The 16,478-nt window shown below is 37.7% G+C and overlaps 1 protein-coding gene across 1 annotated transcript in view; it reads right to left on the minus strand.

Moving 5' to 3' along the window:
* Positions 1 to 16,478, minus strand: part of LOC107731385 (extracellular serine/threonine protein kinase FAM20C-like) — a 42,477-nt gene that overhangs the window by 1,817 nt on the left and 24,182 nt on the right. Inside the window, exons 4-7 of the mRNA XM_016542440.1 lie at positions 4,480 to 4,572; positions 2,171 to 2,286; positions 500 to 680; positions 6 to 131 (exon numbers count right to left, since the gene is read on the minus strand). Coding sequence (XP_016397926.1) covers positions 6 to 131; positions 500 to 680; positions 2,171 to 2,286; positions 4,480 to 4,572 — 516 coding nt within the window. The remainder of the gene's footprint in view (positions 1 to 5; positions 132 to 499; positions 681 to 2,170; positions 2,287 to 4,479; positions 4,573 to 16,478) is intronic.

Consider the following 16,478-nt stretch of genomic DNA (forward strand, 5'->3'; position numbering starts at 1 on the left):
GAGACAAAATGATCCTCTTACCCATGAGGAAATCAAAAATGGTCATGTCCATGATATCCAGCAGGCGTGTGCCGCTGTCATAGGGTGGCGTCTGCTTCACCTCTTCACAGTAATCAGGATCCACCTCCCACCTACAAACACACACACACAGACACCCCTCATTAGCTTACACTAACACACACACTGTTCAATGCAAAACAGCACAACATGATGAAGGTCACTGTAATGAGACACTAGAGGGCTCATGATAATCTGAGGAGAAACTGGATAATTAGAACTGAGCAGATAAAACATGTTGCATGTTTAATACCCTCCTATTGAAGATTTTTATAATGAATATGTCCTGTATTTCAGCCTCTAAATCAATTATTTCAGCACTGTTCCAATGAAAGAGCTTCATGTTAGGACAGCTGATCTTTAACCTTTAAATTTATATTATATATATATATATTTTTTTTTATTGTATTTCTCTAAATAAAATGTGCTGTGTGGTCCTCACTCTGCTTTCTTGCGTTTGTGATAGGACCGTCTCCAGGGGTTTCTCCAGGTCCTGCGCTTGGCCAAGGCCAGGTCGGGCAGAAATGCTGCTAAAGAGCCCTCGATCTGGTCAGGCTTCCCACACAGAGCATGCTCAGTGGAGCAGTAGTACGAACATTCACCGTAGAAACAGATGTTATTGGCTGGAGGGATGATAGAGCGTAATTTTAAAAAAAAAAAAACACTTAAATTGATGGCACTGACTAGTTCAGTATATTTATAATGTTGCTTTTAAAGTCAACATAAAATTAAAAATGTACCTCATTAAGGCATGTTTCTTACCTTATTGTGCATTAAATGTTTTTGTAAAAAATATGTATGTATCTCTGCATTGCTGCTTATTTACTCTGTATTGTGTTGAAAACTAGCAACTATAATTAATCCTCCTTCAGCATTTAGTAAAAAAAAAAAATGTGTCCAGATTATTATAAATTTATTGTTTTACTTATTGCATTAAACATTTTAAGTCTACTTTACAAAACTGGTTCCTTCCTCTAATTGAAAAGAAAAATCACACTTTTAAGCAATTTCAGAGAAAATACATGCAGTGGTGTGAAAAAGTGTTGGCCCCCTTCCTGATTTCTTATTTTTTTGCATGTTTGTCAAAAACTGCATGTTGTGTTCACTTGTGTTATCTTTTACTAATATTCAAATTTGTTTGATGATCTTTAACATTAAAGTGTGACAAACATGCAAAAAAATAAGAAATCAGGAAGAGGGCCAACACTTTTTCACACCACTGTAAATACTGAAATAAACTGAATATTGTAAAAAGGATGAATAATACTACAATTTAATTTTGAGTTAAGTTAAATACTTTTCACAAATCAATCAAACAACATTTTTATTGAATATCCTGTTTCACACGGAAACACATCATATTATTGCACTGGCTGTGGACAGTATTTCATATTGACTTTAAATGATGGTTTTTAATCATGCAGACTGGAGTAATCAGTCTGAATAAATTACATCACAAGAATAAATTACATTTTAAAATATATTAACCTCTTAACCTGCACCCCTATTTTTGAGCATTTTCTGAAAAACGACATACCCAAATAAAAATGTCTGTAGCTCTTGAACCCTGTGGTCTATATTCAGAAATCTGGTCTTGTTTGAAACTAGACACTTAGAAAATAGAAAATAGAAAACTGTTATTTAATATCGTAATAATATTTCACAACATTACTGGTTTTACTGTATTTTTGATCAAATAAACGCATCTTTGTGAGCATACGAGACTTATTTCAAAAACATTACTTTTTTTTAAGAAGGGTAGTGTATATTGCTCAATGTCAGCCTATAAAGGGAATTATATGGCACAAATCTGAAGTTGGTGTCAAATGAGGTCTCACTTGAAAATTAATTGACCAACAGCGCCATCTACTGGTTACTTACAATGTTAAGATAAAATGCAATGCAAAATATAATAATAAAAAAAGAAGAAGAAGAAGAAGAAGAAGAAAAAAAAAAGAGCACACCTTGAACTGGTGATCGGAAATGACCTTGCCTCATTTAGGGTTGTATGGGCCAAAACTAACTAACTGAAAACCATTCAGTGCTTATCAATTGATAACGGAATTAAAGAGTAAAGAGAAGAGTAAAATGTGACTCCTGCGGTGTTGTGTACCTGGTGAAATGAAAAAGGTTCTCCACAGTTTTTTGTCACGGGTCACATCTCGTATCTCTTTGGTCATATTCACCAGTCGTCCAGCCACTGGCGGCACTCGACAGAAATCCAGGATCCTGTTGATCAATCAACGAGACAAATTTCATAATATGTTCACTTTTACATAATAGTTCATACTGTTCATAATTTACATATTAAACGTTTCATATTAATACATTATTATATTATATTATTATTATATGTATGTATATAAACTTTTTAAATGGAATATTGTAAACTAAATTAATATACACTCAAATGACCAAATTCATATAGCAAATTGTTGGGCAAAACTATGGCACTAACTTACCAGTAGAGGGCACTAAAACTATTCTAAATAAAATACACTTCATAGATTTTGAATAATAAATTACTTCTCTGTCAAGGGATGTTTTTTTTTTAATCACAGCCTTTTTAGTTACTCTATATTTCATATTTCATAACTGGGGAAACAATAAATTTTCATTCATAATTTATTGTATCTTTTGACCGAACTGACCTTGAACGAAAATGAATTTATTGCTGAATGTGACAAATTTGTAGGCTTTCTTTCTGACTGAACTGGTTATGTGTTTTAAAACCTATTCACCCTGCGTGCAAGTGTAAGGCCCTCTGCTGACAGAGCAAAAAAAAAAAAAAAAGCTCCCTGAAAACAACTAATGGACAGGGCCCTAAGGGATAAAAGCACTTGAAGCTACTAATTGCCCAGTCATGCTGACAGAGATGACAGAGAGAGTTTGTGTGCAGGAGTGTTCTTCTCCGCTCTCACCGTCCGATGTATAACTCAGAGGGAACTGTGGGGCAAATGAAAAGCTGTCTTTTCAAACCACTCTTCTACCTCAATCCTGACATCCTCCCCAAAGCCACGCTACAATGAGCCTTTCCCATCGACTAAAATCATATAATTAATGGTACTTTGTCAGATATAGCTGTGGTGGGCTTGCGAGGACAGAGAGGCCCACTGGGTGATGGTGCTTTTAAATAGAAATAACAACCTGCAATTTTGTCTAACCCAGATGAACATTATTTAGAAAAGCTAGTGTTTTTTTCATGTTATTGGTTTGCGCTTTCTACCCACACACATGCCTGTGTGTACAGACTAGATTTTACTCCCGGCCAGATGTGCAGATGGAAGTGAGGCGGACCAGGCCGGTCTGGGCTGGGCAGGGCCTGCTGAATGATTATACTGTGCCCAAGACTCACGCTGGGTTCATCCTGACTTATGCTCACACTGCTGGAGAGGAGAGGAGAGGCGGAGTGCTTGACAGAGAACAGCACAGGACACCACAACACGCCAGTCGTGTGAGGGATAGAGTGGAGCAGGGCCACCACTAAAATTCTCACATTTTTATGGCTTGGCCCCCTCTCCCTCAATGAGCAGAAAAAAATCACTCCAAAAATCATCTTCTTAATGATTATTTTGTTTTTCTGTAAAAAAAAAAAAAAAAAAAAATTTTTAAAAAAAAAAAAAAAAAAAAAAAAAAAAACTTTTTTCTCCGTACAAATGAAAAAAAAAAAAAAAAAAAATTCTTAAAAATAATAAAACAAAGATCAATAACAATCTTTTTCTCCAGTAAATTTTTTTTTATTATGTCCAGTGGTCCTGACAGGGCCTGGGACAATATTTCCAGCTGTCCACCCCCGACCGATCACACTGATGAGGAGAAAACGAGACGAGAATGGAAATAAACTATAATGGCAATAAATCCCTGAGTCTCAGATCACAATCGGGGAAAATCTGACTCATATAGCAAACAACCAATACATTCCACTGAAATGAGCTGACAAGGACAGATGTACATGGGTTATTGTGGCTGACACGAATTAAAGCCTCTCAATCACTGACATTCATCAGATGGGTAATCACCTCTAAGCAGACAATAATGGATGGAGCTCGATCGGTGATCAGATACTGACGGATGTGTTTGTGTGAGTCATTATGTTCTCTCTGGATTTGGTGTTTATAAGTGTTAAACTGCAGGTTTCTGACTGCTTACTGCCCCGAGATACACTCACAGTCTGTACTTTCACACATACACATAAACACAAGTTCAAACGTGCAGGACCACAAGCGTTATACATTCACAGGCACACAAAACATTCTTGTGCAAATAAATGCAGCCCCAACGGTTCATATACACAAGCAGGCAAACATTTATAAGTGGCATGTGGTGGATGTATACATACACATATAGATTCAGGGGAAGACAAACATCTCACACACACACACACACTATTCATGCCGGAGGCTGACATTTATGGCCCGTTACCTGTCTAGATGATATGCTGCGATCTCAGCGTTGTGCCTCTCGAAATCGGAGAAGTAGAAGAAGTCTGGGGGTGTCTCCTGCTCCCGTGTCTGCCTGCAAGGCAAAGGTTAATCTGCTGTAAGTCCCTTTCATCAACAAAGCCATAATCGCAGCCCTAGCCCATGAAACTAAAGCCACCCTGTCATAGGCGGAGGGTGGACCAACTCCAGGGTAAGGCTAAAAGCAGCCAAATCTATTAACTACAAATATCATAAACTCGTCTTTTTAGGCAAGAACCAGACATGGGTGTCATGTAGGCTAATAAAATATGTTTAATGGGACTGAATTTGTATTTAACGTGATTAAAATTTAATAAAAAACATTAGAAATTGGTAATTACAAAACGTTTCCTTTCCAAGGTTATTCAAACAGCGAATAAATTATTATACAGAAAGTGACATTATCACTAACTTTGATCTATCGCGAGTTTAATCACTCTCAAAAAAAAAAAACTATGTTATAATCACTTAAAGGGGTCGTATGATGCGATTTCAATTTTTCCTTTCTCTTTGGAGTTTTACAAGCTCTTGGTGCATAACGAAGGTCTGTAAAGTTGCAAAAACTAGTCTCAAATCCAAAGAGATATTCTTTATAAAAGTTAAGTCAACCACGCCTAAAATAATGTTCTTTTTAGCAACATCATATGACCCCTTTAAGCTGTCAACACTGTGAAATTAATCTCTTGTACATACATCTGCGCGTCCGGAATTCAGTCAGCGAACGCGCGTGCACTCAAAACTGATGAGTTTCAGCGATGACTCATCTGAACGCCTCTGAATGGCCATTGCATTCCTAAGCTCAACAGAATCGCATGTGATTGGTTATAATGCGCAACACTGTAAAAACACCTAAAATGAAATTCGGTGCAACATGAGCAGATCTTAATTTAATGCCGCAATCGACACTTTCTATTCATTTTCATTTTGTTACCAACAGTCGTAATATATTTAATTTGTTTGTGCGGGGGCATTTTTGTCCAATTTAGTGGCATTTTTGCCCCAACTCGCTGTGGCCAGCCTTACACACGCTCCGCCTATGCACCCTGTCAGGAAAACTTTAAGAGACGCCCCTCCATTATTTCTGGATTGATGTCTGGAAGAAAGTCTTTTCTTAACATATTTTACCTTATTTAACATACTTAACATGTTTTCATTCCTTATTTTATTACTCTTTAATTAAAAATAACCGAACCATGAAAAAAAAAATGAATATTAAAAAAATACTGCAATGCTAATACCTTAATGCTAATGACTGTTCTATTAAAGACCATGAAATTGCTTGAAGAACACAGTTTTCCTTCCTGTATTATGTATTTCCTATGGAAAGAGGTTGTTTGGACAGAACATATCAAATAGCTTGTGCCTTTAAAAAAAAATCAATTGGCCATGAACCATGATCTGCTAGTTGCTATTGTTAGTGAGTTGCAGTTGGTTTAAGGGGGAGGGACATTCTTCTCCGAGAGCATTTCATTGGACAAAAAATCTGTGTAGTGCAGAATGTAAATTTTGTTAGCATTTAGGAGTACACTAGCATACAGATGGCTTTAAAGATAACTGACATGGATTTAAAGCCACAAAACTTTTAACATCCAAAATTATGATATTGTACATGAGCAGTTAATAACAGACCAAACAATATGAAAACAATATTGTTTAATCAATACTTGTAGGTCAATGGAGGACATATCAAGTTCCAGGCAAACATTTCTCCACAGACAAGAGCCAGAGGAACTATTTTTACCCAACAGCCCGACTTCATACAGTCCTGTTGAAATGTTTTCAGCAGACTCCATTTCAAACATACTTGAGATTTCTCTCTACTCTCCTCCCTTCTCTCTCTCTCTCTCTCTGAATGCTGTCCGAATGTCAGAACAATTAAATCCAGCTGGGATCTCTCCTTTCTCAACAGTCTTTATCATGCAAGAAGACGGTTCAAAACAATAACTTTTCTGGAAAGTGAATCATGTCACATCCCAACGTCTTTGTGGCAAACAAGCCAGTCTGAACAAAAGACAAGGTAGCTGGTGTGAAGAGTGCCAGCTCTGTAATGGAAACAGATCCTTATCTTGGCAAAATCAGGCGTTCAAGTATCGTCCTCAGCTGGCGGCAGTCGTTTAAGGCGCAGCTGTGAGGCTTGACATGCTCACCAATCGTTAAATAACACAGCATGGGACCTGCCAAACGAGAGTCTCCAACTTCACATTCTTCTGCAGTCCGCTCCTCAGAGCCGCGGATAATATCGCTCCGTCGCCAACTGTGAACCTCTTTTCAGGCATGAAGGCCTGGATTTGTGTTTCTGCCGGAAGAAACAGGCCTACTACTGCACCGAACCCAGAAGCGTCCTTGTGATGAACTCGTTGGACCCTTGCCCCCAGACACTCAGATGTTTAATTGGCGGAGAAGTGTGTACGGGTGTTTCTTTATCTACGGGTACTTTTGGCCCTGTGGACTTTAAGAAAATAAAGTCCCCTAAAACACTTATCACTCTTACTAATTTATTTAATTTGTGCACTAACAATGACTGACAGTGTATTTACAATTACAAATATTTACAAATATTTTAAACATGTACTCAAGATGATTCAAATATATACAAAATATTTTCACAAAATTACAGCCTGACTGGAAAATGCACAATGGACATGCACTATGAAAATGTTCCGTTCAAAAGAGATATTTCTTCACACATCACAATGACTCACATTTCATCTCAGGCTCTTTAACTAACTCTATTGTCTCCTTGGTAAACAAGTACACAAGTACAATATTACAAAGAACTTTAATAGGTGCAAAATTGCTGGTTGCAATAAAAATGATGTGAATCAACAGGACTATGGTTGTAATTTGTATAACAATTCATAATATTTTCAGTCAATAAATATGGATTCTATTAAAGTTTTCCTCATTTACAAAGGTAATAATATTTTCAGAATGGATTCATATTTTAAGACACACTACCATTCAAAAGCTTGGGGTCAGTATGATCTTTTGAAAGAAATTAATACATCTATTCCGCAAAAATGCATTAAATTGAGCAAAAGTTACAGTAAAGGCATTTATAATGTTACAAAAGATTTCTACTTCAAATAAATAATGTTCTTTATATTTATTATAGAATCCTGAAAAAATATGTATCACTATTTCCACAAAGTAGCACAACTGTTTTCAACATTGATAAAAATAAGACCCATATAAAAATAATGTCCCATTGGGCATTAAATCTGCATATTATAAAGATTTCTGAAGAATTAGACTGGAGTAGCTAAATGCAGCCTTGGTGAGCATAAAAAAAAACAAACATTCAAAAATCTTACCCAACCCAAACTTTTGATCAGCAGTGTATATTCGTATATTTACACCACATTTTAAAAGAAGCAGCCAAGACATAAAACAAAAACAAAACTGAAATCTGCTAGTTTTAATAAAAAATTATGATCGGACATAAAAGTGTCCCAAGGAAACACCTGTGTACTTGTGGAAATGTACCACAATTTCACATTGATTTCAGTACTCTGGATACTGCATCAGCATGTTATCATAGCTATTATGAAAGCTCACTGTCTAATGTACTGCAGTGTAGTATTATGTCTCTAAGCACTTATTGAGCACCACTGTGCCCATGCACTTGACTCAGACAAGGCCTCCACTGCGGTGACAGCACATAGCATCTGCATACATCTGCCTCTGTTCAATAGTACGTTTTTCATCAAATAAGATTCCATCAAGGTAAATTCAGTGCTTAACATTAACTCCATAACACAAATGGTCCCAACAGAGAAAAAAAACAGGCTTTTTAAAAGGCTCTGAGACAGCAGCTGATGGCAAAACCCTCTGAGGAGTGTTCTGTGGGTGGAGAACTCTAAACCCCCTCCTCTCATGCTGGTACTCCAGACAACCTTGTTAAGCTGGAGCTTGAGAGCTCTCATTTATTCCCGTAAAACCCCAGAGAGACATGAGGAAAACAACACTCAGTTGACTGTTGGACCAGAAAACTATAACAAAGGAAACCAGACACAGGCCAAGCCTGTCAAAGGGTCAAAACAATCCCTGCGAAGAATTCTGTAAAGATTCGTTTCCTACATTCGACACAAACGACACTTCGGAGAGAGGAAAAATTCCCTCTGTATTAGTAAGACGGGTTTATGAGGCACTAAATATAAAAACGAAGAAAACAAATGTGTGTGCGAGACTGAAAGCCCAAGGTGAGTTTATTTCCATTTAGGGCTGCACGATAAATCGCATGCGATATTTAACGCGCATCTTGTCAGAAAAGCCGGTTCTGTAATCAGCGGTAAATCTCCATCTTAATAATCATAATGCTGCTCAATGTGAAAGCACGCACGTGATGGAGATTTACCGCTGATTACAGAACCGGCTTTCTGACAAGATACGCGTTAAATATCGCATGCGATTTATCGTGCAGCCCTATTTCCATTCAATTTTCTTCAAATGCACGTTCAGTGGATGTGGTTCGCTATAAAAGATGCCATGTGAACGGTCGCCACTCTTAATGTACACTTAAATGAGCCTCAAGATGGGCCTCTGGGATGTGTGCAGAGACATCTTAAAACCAACTCTGCTGAGAGCAGGATGTCTCTAGTGATCAAAATACACTGAGAGTGCTCTCCATGACCCTGTTACCTCAAGGTAAACACACTGTTTACTCCTGCCAGACCAATAGATTATTGATGCATGCAAACAGGCTCACAAAGACACTGGTATATGCTAGAGCTTGAGCAATACAAATGGAGATATTGGGGGGGGGGGAACAATTTTTAGGGATGCACTGAAATGTAACATTTCTGGCTGACAATTATTTTAACTGACTGATAATAAAATTAAATATTATTTATTTTCAAATAAATAAAAAATAAATACATAAAATAAAATAATAAATTCATTTTCACGTGTGCATTCATGAGAGCATTGTTAAGCGCTACATCTACACAATGTGAAGCATAAAGCACATTATGAAGTTCACATAAAAGGTGATGCAGAAGCATGAAGGACCTTCAATTCTCATGTAAACTTCACGCATATGCACCGGTCATTCACTCCCCCCACCTACAATCCCTGCCGGTACCGAGACTCAAACCCACAACCTTTGGGTTACAAGTCTGACTCTCTAACCATTAGGCCACGACTGCCCCAATTAGGTCATGACTGCCCCGTTAGGCCACGACTGCCCCAATAAAAATATTAGCGTATTAAATATAAGTTCTCACAAACACCTATCGTTTCGCTTTAAAACACATCGATTCATCCACTTGGGTTTTATGAGTTACTGTTTGTTTTGTTCGTTTTGCTTGGTTTTTGAAACGTCAACATTTTTGAGGGTTTTATCCAATTGCATTATATGGGTTCACAAAAATTGATTATTTTTCCAAAAGGTTTGGTCTGTGTTGTCTGAAAAAAGAAAATCAAATACAACAGGGACGGTTTGAAGGTGAGCAACAAACCAGATATTAGAGCTGACACTAGGAACTTCTGTTAATTGGCCCAAATTAGGCATAAAATAGCCAAATATCAGCCAACCAATTGCTGTGGTCGAGATATATCTATCTCTCTGTACACAGGCCATGGCTACACATAAAAGCTAGCCTTGCACACAATAAAACAGCAGCAGATGAGAAAATTGCTGATGGACAAAGTGCAAAAGGTACAGGCATCCACAAAAAACCTGATCTATTAAGAAAACATATGGGAGCAAACAAATGAATCAAACAGGATACAGTATCTAGGACACTCTATTCTGCCAAATCCCTTTGTTGGCTTTACAGTGGACGAACAACGAAAAAGCTCACACAATAGCTGCGAAAGCAAATTCATCTCACAAAGCCTGATGGCTGCAGCACTTGTAAAAGCTTATTCCAGCATTCTTAGGAGGTGTGTTGGTCAGACTGTGATGACGAAAAGAGACAAAGCAATGTTCAAGCACTTAAAATATGCTTCCGGAGCCTTAAAGGGGCAGTTCACCCAAAAATAAAAACGATTAGTCATTATTTACTGATCCTTACATCTTTTCATACCTGAATGACTTGACTTGTAACTGACTTATAGATATCTAGCAGAGTGTCCAAGCTGCTCTTTTCCATACAATGTAAGTAAATAAGGACCAGATTGGACAATCTTCAAAATATCATACTTTTTTTTTTTTTTGTGCTCCACAAAAGCAAAAGGGTATGTTCTCATCATGATGACAGAATTATAATTTCTGGGTGAAAAAAAAAAAGCTGTTGGAGCAATTGCTAAATTTGGTCACTTCTCATGCTGTTTTCCACAAGAGCCACTCTGTGACTTTTTGACTGTGAATGATTATCAAACGGAGCTTTGTTTAAACCGCAGAAGCCTGCAGAAATGACCTTTGGAGCGAATGTCATATCACTGGGAGCAAATATTAGAGGAAGCGGCACTGGGATGGGAATAAAGCTGCATTTTGTGGCTTGTTTGTGATAACAGGTAGCAGGTAATGTCAAGAGGTGGCTCACGTTACAAACTTCAGCAGTTACTATTTCTCACAGCACAGCATAACATTTGAGTTTAAAAAGCCACAAACGAGCAGAAATGCTGGTATATATTTAGTCAGGCAAAAAAATATTAATTATTTTCTAATTGTTCTGCACCAGTGACATGAAACAAAAAAGGCCAAGTCTGCTTCTAGAAACTTGTCAAAGCAAACGCCGGTGTAATTTTTCTTTGTTTTAAAATGTAAGTGGTTAATGCTTTTCCATCTCTGAAGGGCGACCTCTCCTGAGTTAGGACTAAAGCCAAACTATTCCTCCTCCCTGGCCTAGAAGTGCTGCTGGAAGGTCAGCGGGGATGTCTGGTATTTAGTGTTGCGTCTGACAGCGTCGGTAGAGTTGTTGATGGGCAGTGAGAGTGAGAGAGGAGGCTGATGTCGGCCTTGAGCCTGCTTTATGTGAGGGGATATTCAGACCTGCTGTAAAAATTCCACAGAGAAACACTTTTTCTCTGCCTCTGGATGCTGCTTTTGCATCTCTTGTTTTATTTTAAGGCTCTGACGAGCTTATTCAGGTACAGCCCTATATTTGCTTACACAGGCAAGCATATATTTTTGGAATATAGACTTATATTCCAAATATAAGTCTACAATATAGACTGTAATGTGCTTGAATGTGAGCGTTAAAGGGCCAGTTCACCCCAAAATGAGCGTTTTGTCATCATTTTACTCACTCTCATGTCACTTCCACACTTGTCTTCTTTCACAAAGCTTGTGTTTTGGCGAGAATGAGATTGCAAAAATAATGAGTGAGATTTCAGGGAGCGTTTGTGAAATCAGTTTGATCATTATTTTTGCAATCTATTCATCAATGCCAGCAGGACTGGGCTAAATTCAGAAAAACTGAAGGACTGACTCCCCACTTTATGTGAATTTGAATTGAATTGGCCACAACCCACAGAAGGTTGAATGAGAATTTGAGTTGGAATGAAAGAGGAATTTACAGAACTATAAATCAAAGACATTTAACACAGGTGATGCACGCTGGGAAATGAAGTGCTCTTTCATTCGAGTCCGGAAAAAAACTAAACGCTATCATTCTTTCTGTCCACAGGGCCTATAAACATTCAAGCTTCAAGGCTTTTTTAAGTTGGCATGAAATGAAAATTCACCCTATATATTTTCTAAATACATGTTATAGAACTTATTGTGAACAATTTATCTATGTATATGTTTGCCCTTGTAATTTGCCCTTGTATTTTAAAACAAAACATCAACTGGATCTTCTAGTGAAAACATCAGACTTCTTATTGGTGATGTAAGAAGGACTTCTCCAATCATTTAGTCCGCATAAACCTGCCCCTGCAAGCTGAAGTACATCTGCCTCCATTTTTGAGTGCAACACCCACATGTGAAGATCCAATCAGTCCCCACCTTAATTTTTTTCTTTTTCAATATTCTGCTACACTCGAATGTACATTACAACATGGAGGAAAATATATGTCACTACCTCCATTTCATAGTGAATTCAAACCTTTGACAGACTTTGCTTTTCTAAAATGTGTTCATTATATTGATATTAGTTCTGAATGGCGCACAACTCTGCCGTCTGTCCTCCACTGTCTGGATAAACAGACAGTCTCACTCTAAATTTACTCCAGTGTTTGAGCCAGAAGTTGATGTGTTGGGATGTCCTAAACAAATAGAGCAATGTTTTAATAGTGACACAGAGTCACAGTGTTTAAACTTCTCGTGACGTCAACCTACAAATGTCTTGCATACTGTAGCTGTCAATATGTATTAATTAACCCTAAAAAGCTTACTGTGTCATACTTAATATGCAAACTTGCAAGGTCTCTAAATTATCAACATTATTAAAACCTTACTGAAAACCTGTTATAGAAAATCGACTACATGTCTTCTGATTGATAGTTCATATACTTTTTTAGCAAGTAAAAGGTCATTTATAGGCCTGTTATAATTCTGTCCACCTTCAGGTTGTGATACACAGGTCTTTTTGCAGTAAAATCTTTAATGATTTGTATTAAGTAATAATAACTTTTATATGGTTAGTAATATTTCAAAATGTACACTTGCTGAGAATTTAAGAATATTAGAATTTCTTCTTAATGTTCGGCCATGTAACTATCAGCAACTGCATGAAATGGCATATCTTTACTCAGTTTGGGCCTCTGAAAAAGATAAGATGTTTTTTTTTTCTCTTCAAGTAAGAGCTCCAAACTTATATATATTGTCTTAAGGTTCAATAAACTGTTCCATTTCAAAAACTGACAGACTATTATTTCACATGGCGGGCTTTGCAGGGTTAATAGCAAAAACTACAACAAAAAATTGTATTGAAAAAAATTCACACTTTCACAGCTGTGCTCAAGGGTATGAGACAGAGCTCCATGAGCCAGCTGTTTTCTTTAAGTGCAGAACAAATGTGAAAAATGGCTTGACGAGAATACGAGACTACAACTCACAAGAAAAAAAAAATACCCCTCAAGAACAGGCTGCTTTTTGTACAGAGCAAAAAATTTGCTGAGTAACTTGAAAATAATGAAAGATCTTTTGCACATGTATTGTGTTTCTGAGATAAGCATTGAGTGCTCTCACAATCACTGAACATGAGACTTCTGAGATGACTGCAAAGAAAACCCAGGCGCTCACAGGAAACACACACACACACACACACACAAATGGAGGGAGTCAGAGGGAGAGCTGGGGGTAGATGAAGAGAGAGAGAGAAAGAGAGAAAAATAAAAGAGCACACACTAAGCTGACAGACAGGCAGGCCTAAATAAGCGAGACCACAGCATCAGCCTCTGATGCGCATCATCCCCGTAATGGCATCGTGTAAATATTCCAGCCAGATCAACAGGCCATAAAGAGGAATCCATCATCTGCACACAATCTCTGACAGATTTACTGGCCCGGGCTGACAGGCTTCCCTGTATGATAGCACATCTGGCATAACACCCCCCACATGCACACACACACATACAAATAACCCACTGCATATCTTCTCTCTGGCAAGTGGAGCTGATGGCTGTGCTATCAGGTTCAAGTGTGCAGTGTGTGGAGGGTATGCTCTCATCTTTGTTGTGGTTTGATCCAGGCTTTCAGTTGTTGAGACGTTGCCATTACACACAACTGGAGTTTGAAGACATAGAGTCACTGTCACACATCTCAGAGTGGAGGAATGGTAAAGGTTACAACCAGTGGTGTGCACAGACCTCAGCTGAAATCGCCTTTCTTTTGGGGGGCGGGAGGATGGAGGGGGAAGTGAGGGCACTTACAGATTAAAGGGGCAGCAGCTCAAAAATATACATTTAGTGATAAACGCATTGTGATATAAATAAAATAAAATAAAATAAAATAAAACAATAAAATTGCGAACCTAGATACAAGTTAAAATAAAATGAAAATATTGTCAGGACACTATTATTATTATTATTATTCACTATAAATGAGAACTAAATGCACATTAAAATCAAATCAAATAAAGGAAAAAAAAAAAAAAACTAAAATAACAAAAACTTAAAGAGAACCTAGATACAAGTTAAAATAAAATGTAAAAATGTTGGACATTTATTATTATTATTATTTAATAATAATAATAATACTTCTTCACTATAATCAAGAATAAAATTCATGACAAAATATAAAATAAAAAAAATGAACAGCAGTAGTGTATTATTATAATTCGTGATAATACATTACTACTGTTCATTTATTTTTTTGTTTCTGTTTTTTTTTGTATTATATATTTATTTCATCACAAGGCTCTACTGGCAATACTGTGGCAATACTGACCCTCACTGGATCACAAACCTCTGAAATCAGTAAATGTCTTACCGGAGGTCTCAGATACTTCTCTGAATTGTCCTCTTATTTCTTTTCTCAAATTTAAGATGTCTAAGTTAATTTAAGTCTTTGATTCAAAAAATGGACTTGAAAATATGATTTCCTATTTCATAAACAGCCTAGTATCATCCTTGAGAGGCAGCGTACTGAAATTCCATGATCCACACAGGCCTAACAGTCAGAGACAAATGGCTCCCATCTCTGCCCTGCAGGTCTGTTCGTTTCCTCTCTCGCTGATGGGAATGCCTTTCTCATTGGCTGGCCGACCTCACTGAATCAAAGCCCTCACTCCTTAATTCATTTATTTTGGTCATTTAAACATAAACATATATCATTTAAGAGCAGGTCTATGAGCCATTCGGCCATGAATGCCGCCTTCAGGTGCCTTTGATGTGAGGGGTGAATTCTGGTAGCGTGCATTGTGAAATAAGAGTCATGTATCCACGATCAAGGCTGTGACCCTGTCAGTCTCTATTACCAAGCTTTATCACTTTCTGCTTGGACGTAAAAACCTCAGGGTGGGTTAATGATGAAATGGTGAGATGAGGCACATGATTTGTAATGACCTCAAATCAAACGTGACAGTGAACGTTAACCAAGAATAACGGTCATAAAACCAGGTGACAACAAGAGAATCAAATCTATGAATCACACTTCTAATACGCCTGTCAACAGGACCAGTAAATTTTAAACATCAGACATCTGCTGTCAGTTGTTACTAATTTTAAGACTTTTTAAGAAATTTTAATTGTACAAGCTGCAGTGATGCGATACTGCATTTTTTTGTTCATTTTGGAGGTATTTTTGCCCCATGCCCCTGTTAATTTCCGCCCCTGCTTATGGGTCATTTCAGGTTTGTGCAACACTCGAGTACCAAGCACCTCCATGTAATTGGAATTGACTGCTCCATCTCAGCCACTGCTTTCCAGCTGCAAGAATTGGCAGCTGCCATTATCATTAATAATTACAACTGACCCATGGGAGCGGTGAGTATTTTTCATTGATTTCCGGTGCTCAGCTATGCATTTCTAGGCAAACATGTCCTTTTCATTGGTTATATAAATAGAACAAAGCCCTGACTAGGTCAATGTTAAATGCATCACCCAAGATTTAGCTTTTGCTTTCTGAATAAAAATATAATTTTTTCATAATTATAATCGTCATATGATGCGATTTCAATTTTTCCTTTCTCTTTGGAGTGTTACAAGCTCTTGGTGCACAAAGAAGATCTGTAAAGTTGCAAAGACTAAAGTCTCAAATCCAAAGAGGTATTCTTTATAAAAGTTAAGAGTCAACCACACCTACCTAAAACGGCTCGTTCTAGTGGACGAAGCGGAGTTCAGCCCGGGGTCGTCACATGTGGGTGCCGCAAGCCTGCCAGCCGCTCCTTCATCGAATCCGCCGGCCGCGCCGTTCTCAAGTCCGCCGGCCATTCCTCACTCTAGCCCGCCGTGTGTGACACTGTGTGTTTCGTTGTGAAAGTGAAACTAATCCGAATTATAATCCGTAATTATGTCCCCACTGGATGCAACAATTAAGTTGTATTTACAACACTGTTCCAGAACACTTCAACCCAAATATTCAGATGTGTGCAGCACATGGAGGACTGTTTCCTGATCCTGGAAGAGTAG

This window comes from Sinocyclocheilus rhinocerous, unplaced genomic scaffold, assembly GCF_001515625.1.
Source record: "Sinocyclocheilus rhinocerous isolate Xijiao unplaced genomic scaffold, SAMN03320098_v1.1 scaffold1390, whole genome shotgun sequence".
In the NCBI taxonomy this organism is placed as follows: Eukaryota; Metazoa; Chordata; class Actinopteri; order Cypriniformes; family Cyprinidae; genus Sinocyclocheilus; species Sinocyclocheilus rhinocerous.